We start from the raw sequence: 12,321 nt of genomic DNA, 5'->3' as shown, positions 1-12,321 counted from the left end.
TTTTTACTTAAAAGCAATGAAAATCTTTAAAAATTTTTGAACTGTTTTCACATATTTCCTCAATTTAAGGTTGGTAATACAAATAATATCCTTATTCCATAGTGAAACTATGGAGTCTTAGATTAAACTACTTATTCAGGATAACACAGTCAGGAATTTGTTCACTGAATCAACACTGAATCAATTTATAGTGAGATTTCCTCACTATAAATTCTATGCTACTCTGCTCTATCACATTGCCTGTCAGAGGGACATACATAATCATTCATCTATTCATTCATTCATTCGTTCATTCTTCACATGTATACTTACTGCCTATTAGTATGAAGCACTGTGAGATTCATGGGAGATTATAAATCAGAGTCTGCTCTGAGGACTGGCAAGGGAGGTATGAGGGCCAGTGACAGCTATGAACGATGTGGAAATCATGCGTAGTAAGACAGAAAGAAAGTAGAAAGTAGTAGACAGACAGAAAGTAGTAGAAAGACAGAAAGTAGTAAGAAAGAATTATGAAAGGTCATCACTGGAATAAATTCTTTCTGGATAAGGAATCATGGAAAGCTGTACAGGATGGATAGCATTTTAGGTGAGTCTGAGCAGCTGGCATTTGGGCAAAGAGAGATAGGGCATGAATTCCAAGGAGTGAAAACTGTATGGGCAAAAGGAGGAAGAAAGTGAAGTGTGGAACGTGTTCAAGAAACAATGAATCATCCTTTTTGCAGGAGGGGAGTGTGAAGGTTGAGAGGGGAAAACACAGCTAAAAACTTTTTTACAGACTGGACAAAGGTGCTTACACTTTTCATATTGGGCAGAATGAGGGAATGAAAACACCAGGGGTCTTTTTGAAGCCACACAAATTTAGGTTTAAATACAGGCTTTGCTGCTTACAAGCTGTGTGATCACTTTAGATATTTCTCTATAACTTTTATATATCGTCCATGGAAGGAAGACATTTATTAAACATCTCATAAATATTTTCCAAGATAATAAAAATATTTCACCTCAATGAAGGTGTGAAGATCAAATGACAGGATGTTTGAAAAGTGACTGGCACAATAAGTGTCAGTAAACAATTTCTGTTCCCATTCTGTGGTAGTCAGTGGTGAACCAGGGAGCATGTTTACTAAGGCTGGTGATGTAATGAGAGTCATGTCTGAGTAAAGCAAATATGCTGGGCGAATTAGAAGACAGAAGGAGTAAATGATTAGAGGTAAAAAGTCTTTTTTTGCCATTGAGCACACAGGGGAATGATGGTCTCAAAGAGGTAACGCTACCGGGATTATTTACTATCTAGAAGGATAAAAGAACATTGCAACATATTCTAATTATATCAAAGTGAAATACAGAAAAAGATTACAGTGGAATTAATTCTGGAATATTGCTGTGAGACAAAATCTGAATGAAACCAAACTTTTAAATAAAAGAGGCTTTCATACTGAGCTCATGTTAGAAGCAGGGGCTCTGAGTCTTTTGCTTCTACCACCTTTGATCTCTGGGAGAGGTCATTTGGATGAAACAAAATGTTCTCAACTCTCCACACCTGGATAAATTTCCAGCTTTCAGAACAGCCACTCAGGAAACTCATCCAGGATTACCTGAATAGAGGTTCATTTCAAAGGGAATCTTTTTTAAAAGACTCATTTAAAATTAGGGACTTTGATCACAAGAGTGTGCCAATAGCTTACTTGACCATGATTCTACTGTCAGAAAAACCCATGAGGTCAAACAGGAATAGGCAGCTATTTGTTGAATGGTCTCTTCAATAAAGCTGTTCTTTTTGAAATGGATATGTGAGGCTTTAAAGCCATCCTCTCCATTTGTTGTTATATTCATTTCCCAAAGCTAAAGTGAGCCTTGGAAAAAAAATTCTGTTTCTTCTAAACTTCTAACCATAAACATTTCTCTAGATGTTTATGCATTAACTAAATATTTGCAAATGCAATAAGTGAACTCTTAGCAACTGATATTCATTGTGTACTCTCAGTGTATAGAACACTACTTAAAATCAGGCTTTGGATAAAAGAAGTGGATGGAAGAGAAAGCATGCATGATGATGTTATGTTTACGATAGAAGTGGAGGGGAAATGTGTATATGTACCCACATGCCTATGAAATGGAATAATCAAATCCTAATCCCCTTAGTGTCCTTGAATCTTTCTCTGTGAGAGTGGCTAAAAGAATTCAATTACTCTTTCAGAGTTTTCAACACTAAAATAATTGTTAATTGATAATTTCATATCCAGAAAAAATAGTTTGTAAACTCCTAAAAGACATGTTTCCCTGCCTGTACAGCCCATTGCAGGATACAGACAAGGCCTATATGGGTCCTCTCTTCCTGGACCAAATGAGGTCCCAGGGCTCCTGACAGTATGCCTGACTGTACACAGTATGGCTGCAGTAGTTGGTGATGAAGGGTCAGGAGCTCAGTCAACTTCCAGAATGAGACCATAATTAAAACTGAACACATCATTTCCTTGGAGATCATCTGGAAAAAACTATTACCATGCCTTTCAATGCCACTTATGTTTTCACTCTAACTTCAGTCTTCCCAATGTATCTTCTTTCATTCAGGTTCTAATCTCCATATATCTCTGTACATCTCTACTCTACATCAACCCCTCTCTGCCACTAACTCGCTAACCCTTGCCAAGAAGACTTTTGTTACTGAAAGTCTGTCAGTGGCAAAATTTACTATGACCTCCTCTCTTTCTTGGACTTTCTTCCCACCTTCTTGTTTTAGTTGATTGCTGGGCATCCCTGATATCCTCTCAATTTGGGGCTGTTCTTTTACCCCTACCCCAATTATCACAGAGCCTGAAGCACGGATGAGTGTCCTCCTAGTTCTTCACTGGCACTTTTGGCAATTTTGGCTTTTGTCTTTTTTAAAAGCCCAACTCTTTTGAAAAGCAAGGTAGCAGACTATAGACTATTTCTTGTGTTTTACTCCGTTACCCACCCACTTCCAAACCCTGCCCCTTATCTCCCAGTCATAAATGATTCCACCACTTGGTTCACCATCCTCTTCAATACTGCTTCTCCCATTGTTGTTAATGATTTTAATGTACACTGAAGTGATCTATCTAACACCTTGCCCTTCTAAAATGTTGCCTTCCTCATTTCTGAAGATGTTTTCTTCTATTTCACCTTAGCATCCATTCCCCTGTAATTGCCCAAAACTGTACCACTCACACAATTTTGATTCCAAGCATGCACTTCTCCAACTACCATTATCTATCTAGCATTCCAAGTTTATTATAGTGTCCTCACTTCAACCCCAGTCAGATAGTCAATTCATTGACCCTGATAATTTCTTAGAGAACATAAACCTCTTATTGTCTTCCCCTTTTCCTTGCCAATTTAGAGTCCATGGTCCTACTTCATTCATTTGGCAAAGCCCCAAATCTAATTGAATCTACCTCTTCAATGACACTTCTTCTGCACAGCACCTGGCCATGGCACAAGAAAAACAAACAAATTATGACTTGTCTCTGTTTAAATTTATGACCACAAATCTCAAGTGGGCTCAGCTGAATGCCCTGTTTTTGTATAGCATTTCTCTACTTAATTCACTTTCTCATTCTCCTGGAGGAATATTTTCTATTTCTGTATTTAAACCTCCAGATCTTTATTCTCAGCTAATGACCTCATTTGTTATTTCACTTTGAAAGTAGAATAATTCAAAAAAGAACTACTTCATACTCCAAAACCGAATCTTTCAACTTATTTGCATTTGTACATCCATATTTTCCCTTCTTTTATATTAAAATGAATGAACTATTAAAGAAGAGCTAAGGCAATTTTGAAGGAAAACAAGTATGAGAACTTACATTCCAGATATCAATATTATAAAACTAATAGTTAAGAATGTATTATTGGCACAAGGATAGACAAAGAGACTAATGGAACAGAATAGAGTCCAGAAATAGACCCAAACATCTACATTTTTCTGATTTATGAAAAAGTGACACTACAGTGTAGTGGAGAAAGTATGGTCTTTTTAATAAATAGTGTGGGCCAAATGGAGGTACACATAGAAAAAAAATAATCTTGAACCCTGACATATCATAAGAGAAAATTAATTTCAGATGAATTATAGATCTAAATATAAAAATAAAACAATAAAACATTTAGGAAAAAAAGACCACTGTCATGATCTTGATTTAGTCAAAGGTATCTTAAGTAGGACAGAAGAAGAAAAAGATAATTATTTTGACTACAATAAAATTAAAACCTTCTGCTCATCAAAAAAACACTATTAAGAGTGAAAAAGTAAGCCACAGAATGGAAGAAGCCATCTGCAGTACAAATATCTGACAAAGAAACAGAACATATAAATAATTACCACAAATCAACAAGGAAGAACAATCACCTAATGAGAAAATAGGCAAAGACTTAAATAAATATCTCTTAAAAGGGAAAATTCAAGTAGTCATAAAAATACAAAAAGATACTCAACTTTTTCATTAGTCATCAGAGACATGCAAATTTAATCCATGATAGTATACCAGGGCATAACAACCAGAATGACTAAATTGAAGAAGAAAATATCAAATGTTGACAAAGATGTGAAACAAATACAACTCTCCATACACTGCTAAGAGTGTGTGTTGATAGGAGTGTAAACTGGTGAAATCACTTTGGGAAACTGTTGGGCAGCAGCTACAGCAAATGAAAACACACTTTCCCATAACCCAGCAATCAAAGTTCTTGATGGTTATCCAAGAGAAACATATACATATGTTCATCAACAAGCACATACAAATACATTCATGGCAGCAGTATTCATAATGGCCCAACACTTGAAACTACCCTAATGTCTGTCAACGGTAGAATGGATAAATTAATTGTATTACATTTATACAGAAGAACACTGGTCAGTAATGAGGATGAATGAATTATATCTACAGGCAATAACATGGAAAAGTTTTACAAACATGTTAAGAGAAAGAAGTCAGACATGAAAGAGTACATTTTCTATAATTCCATTAAAATACAGTTCAAAAAAGCCCAAAATTAACCTGAGGTGTTAGAAGTTGGGAGAGTGATTACCCTCAGCAAGAAGCAGGGGTTGTTTTAACACAAATGAATTTATCAAATATCCTATTACAAATACACATTTGAGTTACCTTTGCTTTATAAAGGTATTTCAAGGAGATCAACATGGTATTTCAAGGGGATCCCTGGGTGGCTCAGAGGTTGAGTGTCTGCCTTCCACCCAAGGGCGTGATCCTGGAGTCCCCGGATTGTGTCCCACATCAGGCTCCCTGCATGGAGCCTGCTTCTCCCTCTGCCTATGTCTCTGCCTCCCTCTCTTTGGGTCTCTCATGAATAAATAAATGAAATCTTTAAAAAAAAAAAAAAAGCATGGTATTTCAAGTAGAATAATCAATGACAAAATAGTCAAAAACCAAAATTATTGCAAAAAAGTAAATGCATTTCAGATTGCCAATTTTTCCTACTTTAAAGTCTGCATAAAATGCATGTCTAAATTTGCAAAACCTTTTTCTTTTTTTAAGATTTATTTATTTGAGAGAGAGAGAGTGTGTGGGAGATGGGGAAGAGAGAGAGAGAGAGAGAGAGAGAGAGAGAGAGAGAGAGAGAATCTTCAAGGAGAGAGAGAGAGAGAATCCTCAAGCAGACTCTACACTGAGTGTGGAGCCGATGCCTGGCTCAATTTTATGACCCTGAGATCATGACCAGAGTGGAAATCAAAAGTCGGATGAAACACTCAACTGACTCAGTCACCAAGGCACCCCTAAATTTTGGAAAACTTTTAGTTCTCTTCCAGAAGCCTTTACTATATTCTCTTTTAATAAGAAGTGATGTAATTTATCCATGTCTTTATTTGTTAAAACTGTGAAAAACAAAACAAAAAGTGAGAAAAATTACTTTGAAATGAATCAAACATAGGCAGCCACTTTCTCAGTCCACCTTTTTATCACCACGCCAACTTTGAACACAAAGGATGCAACCCCTGCATTTACTACCTCTCTTGGAATTTTTCGCTATAACTATATAAAATGAAGATAACAACAGCAGTTATCTCATATAGTGTTATAAAGATTAAATGAGATAAAAATGTATTATCCTGGAATAGTGGCTGCTAGCACTTAATAATAATACCCTTAATTTGTATTAATAGTGTTAACATCAGAAATGAGGTGTTTGTTAAATCACTGTTGATTTCTGGGCTCAACCCCAGACCTGCTAAAGCTGAATTGCTAGTTAGGCCTGGAAATCTGCATTTTAACTAGGCTTTTGAGTGATTATTTTTGTAGACTTGAATTTGAAGGCCACTATTCAGAGATTAAGGCTTACCTCTTGTTCCTCAGAGCTCCAATACAGGGATCTGCATACAGTAAATGCTTGCTGGCAGTGTGATATTCAGCATTGCCAGACGTGTATGATAATAAATTATTAGAGAAATCTGGAATTTGTTACACATTTGTGCAGTATAAGGGAATAGGTTTTTACATTTTGACTCCAGCAAAATATAAAAGGAGGCTTGTTTTGTTAATAGCACTAAAAATTGCTTCAGTTTTAATCCATTTAACTTTCTTTATAAACATGAAAACATTTGAATCCTTTCATATTTTACATAACGTCAGGTTTTTATTGCTTTTTGTTTTTGTTTTGTTTTGTTTTAGTTTAGATGATCCAGAGAGTATACACATGTGCTCATGGAGAGGACAAATGACCAAAATCCCTGGCTCTGCACAATTAATATTAGGTCCACAACTAGGCTCCTATAACTACTTTCTTTTTTGTGTGTGTTCATCTAAAGGAAAGTTCAGTCTAAAAAGAGAACTGCACTGAAAATGTCTTCAACTGTTTAGTCAAATAAGAATCTAAATCAAATTATAGCATCTATTTTAACTTTCTGTCTATAAAACAGTTACACAATTTGTTGCACGAATAGAAAATTTTAATAGGAGAATAAATCTTTTCATTAGATGTCTGATTGCATTGAAAGAACAAGAGAGTCAAGGTTTGACAAAAGAGAAAAATTATCTACACTGTGATGAGCATACCATAATGTATAGAGTTGTTGCATCACTATGTTGTATGTCTAAAACAAATGCAATATTGTATATCATCTTCAATTAAAAGAGAAAAAAGTTAGGAATTATTTCTAACTTCATTTCTGTTTCACGTTGTTAAGTAAACAAAGATTAAAAGATAAAACCTAGACATTTTATTAGTGCAAAAATAATGTTTAGGAACTACATGTTTAGAGACTAAAGCCTTAAAGCATATGCTCTACTGTGAGAGATAAATTCATATAAATCACATACATATTTACAGCTACCATTGGCTGTCCCAGTAAATCTAAACTTTCTCAACTAGTTGAAGAGGTTCAGTGAGGTTTTATGACACATTTATTTCATAAGCCAAAATAAGAGTGGTTGGGATTAGACATGAACAACTTGACCTGCAGGCCACCAGATGGACTTATTTTCCAGCCAAAAATCCACTCTTTCATGAATATCAAATGCCCTTGACTTTCTGATGCTACAAATAACCTTTAAAATGATTCTGAAGTACACGGAGACTTTTTTTTTTTTTTTTTAATCTTTCTTCCTCAAGAAAGGAAAGGGCAGGATTTTTTTCTTTTCTTTTCTGGCAGTGATGCTTAGTTCTGACAGTTTGCTAAGCAATGGAAATCATGCCGTAAGCAAAAGTCTCTGCAAGACAGAGATTCTTACAAAATAATCTTTATTTTTCCAATGGATACTGGCTACTTTTATAGGATCCAATTCCAAGAACAACTTCACTGAAGCAGAGTTCCCTGAGACTGAAATCACAGGACATATATGCTGAACCACTAAGGCTTCTCTTCTACCTGTGTCCAGGGGTAGCTTGACCTCCAGACCTCCCAGTCTATCTCTGTTCCACAGGCTAACTTTGGACGTTCAAATCAGTAACAGTGACCTATATTCTAATAGGATAGAATTAGAATATGAAAGTGAGCGGATGCCTTAAGTGACAGGTTAGCTATATAGCAAGGCAACAATATTAAAAATGCTTTCCTTAGGCACCCAAATAACCCGATTTTTCTCAGAGTTAAACAGAAAATTCACAGACGTGAGGAATGGCAGAAAACTTTAGATGAAATTTGAATCCTGTTGAACATTTATCATTGAATTTCCTTGCACTTGAGAACTGCCTTGGTAATCACACAAGGCCCTCTTCACTGATCCAGTTAGATAAAATTACCTATCAAAGACCCAGAGAGAGTCATTTGTAGGCAGATTTTACATTGCTTTCCCTCTGTTTCTTTGGCCCCTTTTATGTCCGCGAAGACCTATCTATGGCTTTGATGACTCAATTCTAGATTTAAGAACAAACCAAGAGTTGCAGACCTCTCTTATCAACGATGGTGTTTGTGAATTGTATCGTGACGCCTGAAACAAATCTGAGCATGCTCAAAAGCCAAGATAGATTTGGAAAAGGAGACCCCTTCTGGAGACATCTGGTTGGTGGGTGAGACTTTACAAGTCCAGATCTCATTCAAAAACGTGGAGGGCACTTCACAGCGGGCTCCTGAGAATAAGCGAAATGCTACCAGACCAGAGAGGAGACGTTCAAGATCATTAGGAGGGCATCCCATGTAATACTCACCACAGCTCAATACCCACATTTCATTCATCCACTCGTTTCCCATATTCTCTGTCACTCCTTTAAATTAGGAGCTGGGTCTCAATTAAATGCTTAAGGTTTCTCCAAGGAACAAATATATGAAGTGGTAACACTTACTTTCCAGTAATAAACTGACTCCTGGACGGTGTGCAAATAGGCTGGACATAGTAGTTCTCCAGTTTAACTCCTTCGGCCGCGAGCTTGTCCAGGGTGGGCGTCTTTATCTCAGAGCCGTGGTAACCCACGTCTCTAAATCCCTGATCATCCGCCAGGATGAAAATGAGATGGGGCTGGGAGGTGGCAGTTGTGCTGGGCTCCGGGATCTCTCCAGACTGAGCTCGCAAGGGCCCTTCCTCCTCTTCCTCCAAGCCCTGGCCCCAGGACAGGTAACCGTAGGTGAGGAGGCTGAGGACCCAGACGGCTGCCAGCGCCCCCATCGCTAGCGTCTTTCCCGGCCCGACCCAGGCTGGCGGCGGAGGCGCAGGCCCCGCAGGGGCCCCGGGGGCCATTCACTGGGGTCGCGGCTGAGGCTCCACGCGCAGAACCACGCGCAGAACCGCGCGCCGCCGCCGCCGCCGCCGCCGCCCACATGCACGCGGGAGGGGGCGACCGAACCGGCGGCGGGCTGCCTCCGCCCGGAAAGGAGGCCTGCGCTCCAGCTCGCAGCTGTCACCACCTCCAACAGCCTTCACCGTCCACGAGTGATGAGACGTCGGAAAAACAGTCGCTCCTCTCCGTCCAAGTTCGCTTCCTCCTCCTCGCTCCCCTGAGCAGCTGGCACACGCACGCACACCCAAAAGTTAATGCCGACGCCCAAAAGTTCTCGGGAGAAAAGTCTAGTAAGGAATCGGGAATCCCCGAGGGGGTGGGGGGGGGGGCTTTTGTGGCCCGAGCGCCCTGGAGGTTGGGGACGGGGGCGCCCGGGGGCCGCTCGCCGGGGAAGCTCCGCGAGGCCGAGCCGCCGCGCCCCGCTCGCACCCCGGCAGACTCGCACCCCGGCAGACACCCCGCGGCCCGCGGCGGGCCGACTTCCTGACCACTTTTCTCCACTTTTCCAGGCTCCCTATTTCTCCCGGTCCTCTCCAGGGCGTCGGCCAATCTCCCCGGCACTAGCGGCGAAGTGGGGGGGGGGGAACCAAAACAAGCGCGGTCCCCCGACTTCTTTCCACCGCTAACCACCCGCGTGCGGCGGGAGCGCGTGGGGGGCGGAGCGCGGCCCGGCCTGGTGGCCGCTCCCCGCCGCGCCCCCTCGGCCCCGCGGAGCCCGCGCTCGCAGCGGGCGCGGTGGGCGCGGACGCACGGGTGCGCTCTGCCGGCCGCTGAGCTTCGTTTCGGCACCGGCCGGTCTTTGCCGCCGCCTCCCGCGTCTCTGTGTCCGGTGAATCACGGACCCGGACTCTCGGCGTTAGCGCCTCCGGGAGGGGGGGAGGGTGCGGTCTTGGTTGAGAGGTTCGGTCTTCCCCTTCTTCCTTTCCGGGCGGGCGGAGGGGCGAGAGGAGGCTTGGCGGGACCCGCGGCGAGAAGGCTGCGCGCCCCTGCTCGATGGGTGCGGGGCCCCGGGGCGCCCGCCGCGGCTGAAGGCTCTCGGGTGTCGGCGGCCGCGCTCCAGCGGCGGGCGAGGGCGCAGGCGGGCCGGGTCGCCAGGGGCGAGGCGGGCGGGCGCGCGCGTGTCCTCGGGGCTCCGTAAACCTGGAGCCCTCCCGCCCATCCCGACTGCTGCGCTCGCAGACTTTCCCTGGCTCCTGGAGGGAGTGAGAGGAAGAGCCGAGAAACAACTGCGTAGCGCGTACTCTTAATGACTCTCTTCTGGTTTCCTTTGCTGGTTTCTTCCCTCCACTCCCCCCCCCCCATTTTTCCTACTCCTTTTATCCCCGCCTCTCTCTCTCTCTCTCTCTTTTTTTTTTTAACAGTCGCGACTACAAGTTTTTAAATTGAATTTCCTTTCGCCGTTGCTGGCCTTTACAGGCTCACTTCCCCGTTAGCTTCTCCCTACGTGAAGGTCTTGAAGTTGTCCTCTCTTCTTCCTTTTTAGAAAATTTTTAAAGATTTTTATTTATTTATTCGTAGAGATACAGAGAGAAAAAGAGGCGGAGACACAGGCAGAGGGAGAAGCAGGCTCCATGCAGGGAGCCCGACGTGGGACTCGATCCCGGGTCTCTGGGATCAGGCCCTGGGCTGAAGGCGGCGCTAAACCGCTGAGCCACCCGGGCCGCCCGTCCTCTCCCCCAAATTTACCCACCGGGCATCTCCAGCAAAGAACGTGGGGCGAGGAGGAGTTCCACATTTCATTCTCAAGAACTGAAAGCCCAGTCTGCACTCTTGCAGTAGAGAAACTATTTCTCATCTAAGAGTTCCAGGAACTGCATCAGTTTTTTGTTTTATTATTATTTTTAACCATGTAGAGTGAAACTATTGTAAAAGCTTGTCCTGACTGTGAAGATAATGCCTGCTTTTTACTAGAGTCACAGGTTTTTAAAGCCCTGCTCAGTCAGGAAAGGGATTTGTGGTGTCTATAGAGGAGGCAATCATCGCCAAGAGCCATTGAGACGTTTTTGCTTTCCCAAAATTTATTCAAGTTATTTATTGAACACCTACTATGGGCCGGCACATAAAAAACCCAGATCCTCCCAATTGCCTATGCATAAATCTAGGTTTCACTTAGCCATTTGTTTTTAATTCCTCTTGTTGCTAAAGTTCCTATTTAGTTTCTAGGCAAAACATTTGTAAAATGGAAACTCAGCACCTTTGAAATTTGCAGTGTGCCTCATACAGTTATTTTTGCTAACATGTGTAGCCTTCTACCAGTTTATTTTCTTCCCTGAGGCCATTTTGATTAGTCTGTGGAGACTAATCTGTGGAGAGATGAGCAGTACTTGAAAATATGATCTTGCAATTCTGTAAGTTAAATCACCAAATATGTAATGAGTGAACTGAATACTGGGAGTTTGGAAAGCACTGTGGTAAGGCCCTCAGCTATGTAGGCCTAACAAGGGGCTCGAGTGTCAACAGACATTCAGATAGATGGGCTACTTTAGTTGGGGATAATCAATGACATAGCACAGGAAGTGTCCATGTTGCTCTGCAAGAAAGAGGACCCTTTTCAGTTCAGATTTCAAGCAAGAGTGAATAATAATAATGTTAACATTTATGGAATACAAACCATGTGGTAACCATAGTGCCCTATATACTGATTATATATATATATATATATATATATATATATATATATAATCAGTATACACCCACATCCGCCTTATGTATTTATATAGTGCGTTACACACTTTATTGCTTTTCCTTATCTTCCAATTTTATGAGGTATTCTTCTATTCAACAAATATCTGGGGAGCTGGGCCAATGCTAGTAGCTGGGGAAGTAATGGTTAACTAAATCAGCCACAGCATCTGCTTTTGTGGAACTTACCGTTGACTGCAATAGATATGCTCATCAATGAAGCATCTCAAACTCCAAAAGTTCTCTACTATTCTGCAGTATTCTGAAGCAAAGGAATAAAATCAAAAGAAATTTTAGAACGAAAAAAGCTGACTTAGACTGGGTGTGGTTAGTGGGTGAGGTGGTACAGGGAAGTAACCTTTAAACTGAGGTAGATGCTATTTTCTGTTATCCACCCCTCTTTCTTTTTTAAGAGTTTAGCTCTTTATTGAACATATCAGAAGAAATTTA

General features: G+C 41.4%; 1 protein-coding gene across 1 annotated transcript in view; it reads right to left on the bottom strand.

The window, feature by feature from the left end:
* ARSJ (arylsulfatase family member J) overlaps positions 1-9,150 on the bottom strand; it is a 76,356-nt gene extending 67,206 nt beyond the window's left edge. The window contains exon 1 of the mRNA XM_055342452.1: positions 8,758-9,150. Coding sequence (XP_055198427.1) covers positions 8,758-9,149 — 392 coding nt within the window. The 5' untranslated portion in view covers position 9,150. The remainder of the gene's footprint in view (positions 1-8,757) is intronic.
* Between the last annotated feature and the right edge of the window lie 3,171 nt (positions 9,151-12,321).

The sequence above is a fragment of the Nyctereutes procyonoides genome, unplaced genomic scaffold (genome assembly GCF_905146905.1).
Source record: "Nyctereutes procyonoides isolate TBG_1078 unplaced genomic scaffold, NYPRO_anot_genome, whole genome shotgun sequence".
NCBI classification, from domain to species: domain Eukaryota; kingdom Metazoa; phylum Chordata; class Mammalia; order Carnivora; family Canidae; genus Nyctereutes; species Nyctereutes procyonoides.
Note: the sequence above shows the minus strand (reverse complement) of the source record. Positions and strands in the feature narration are given on the sequence as shown.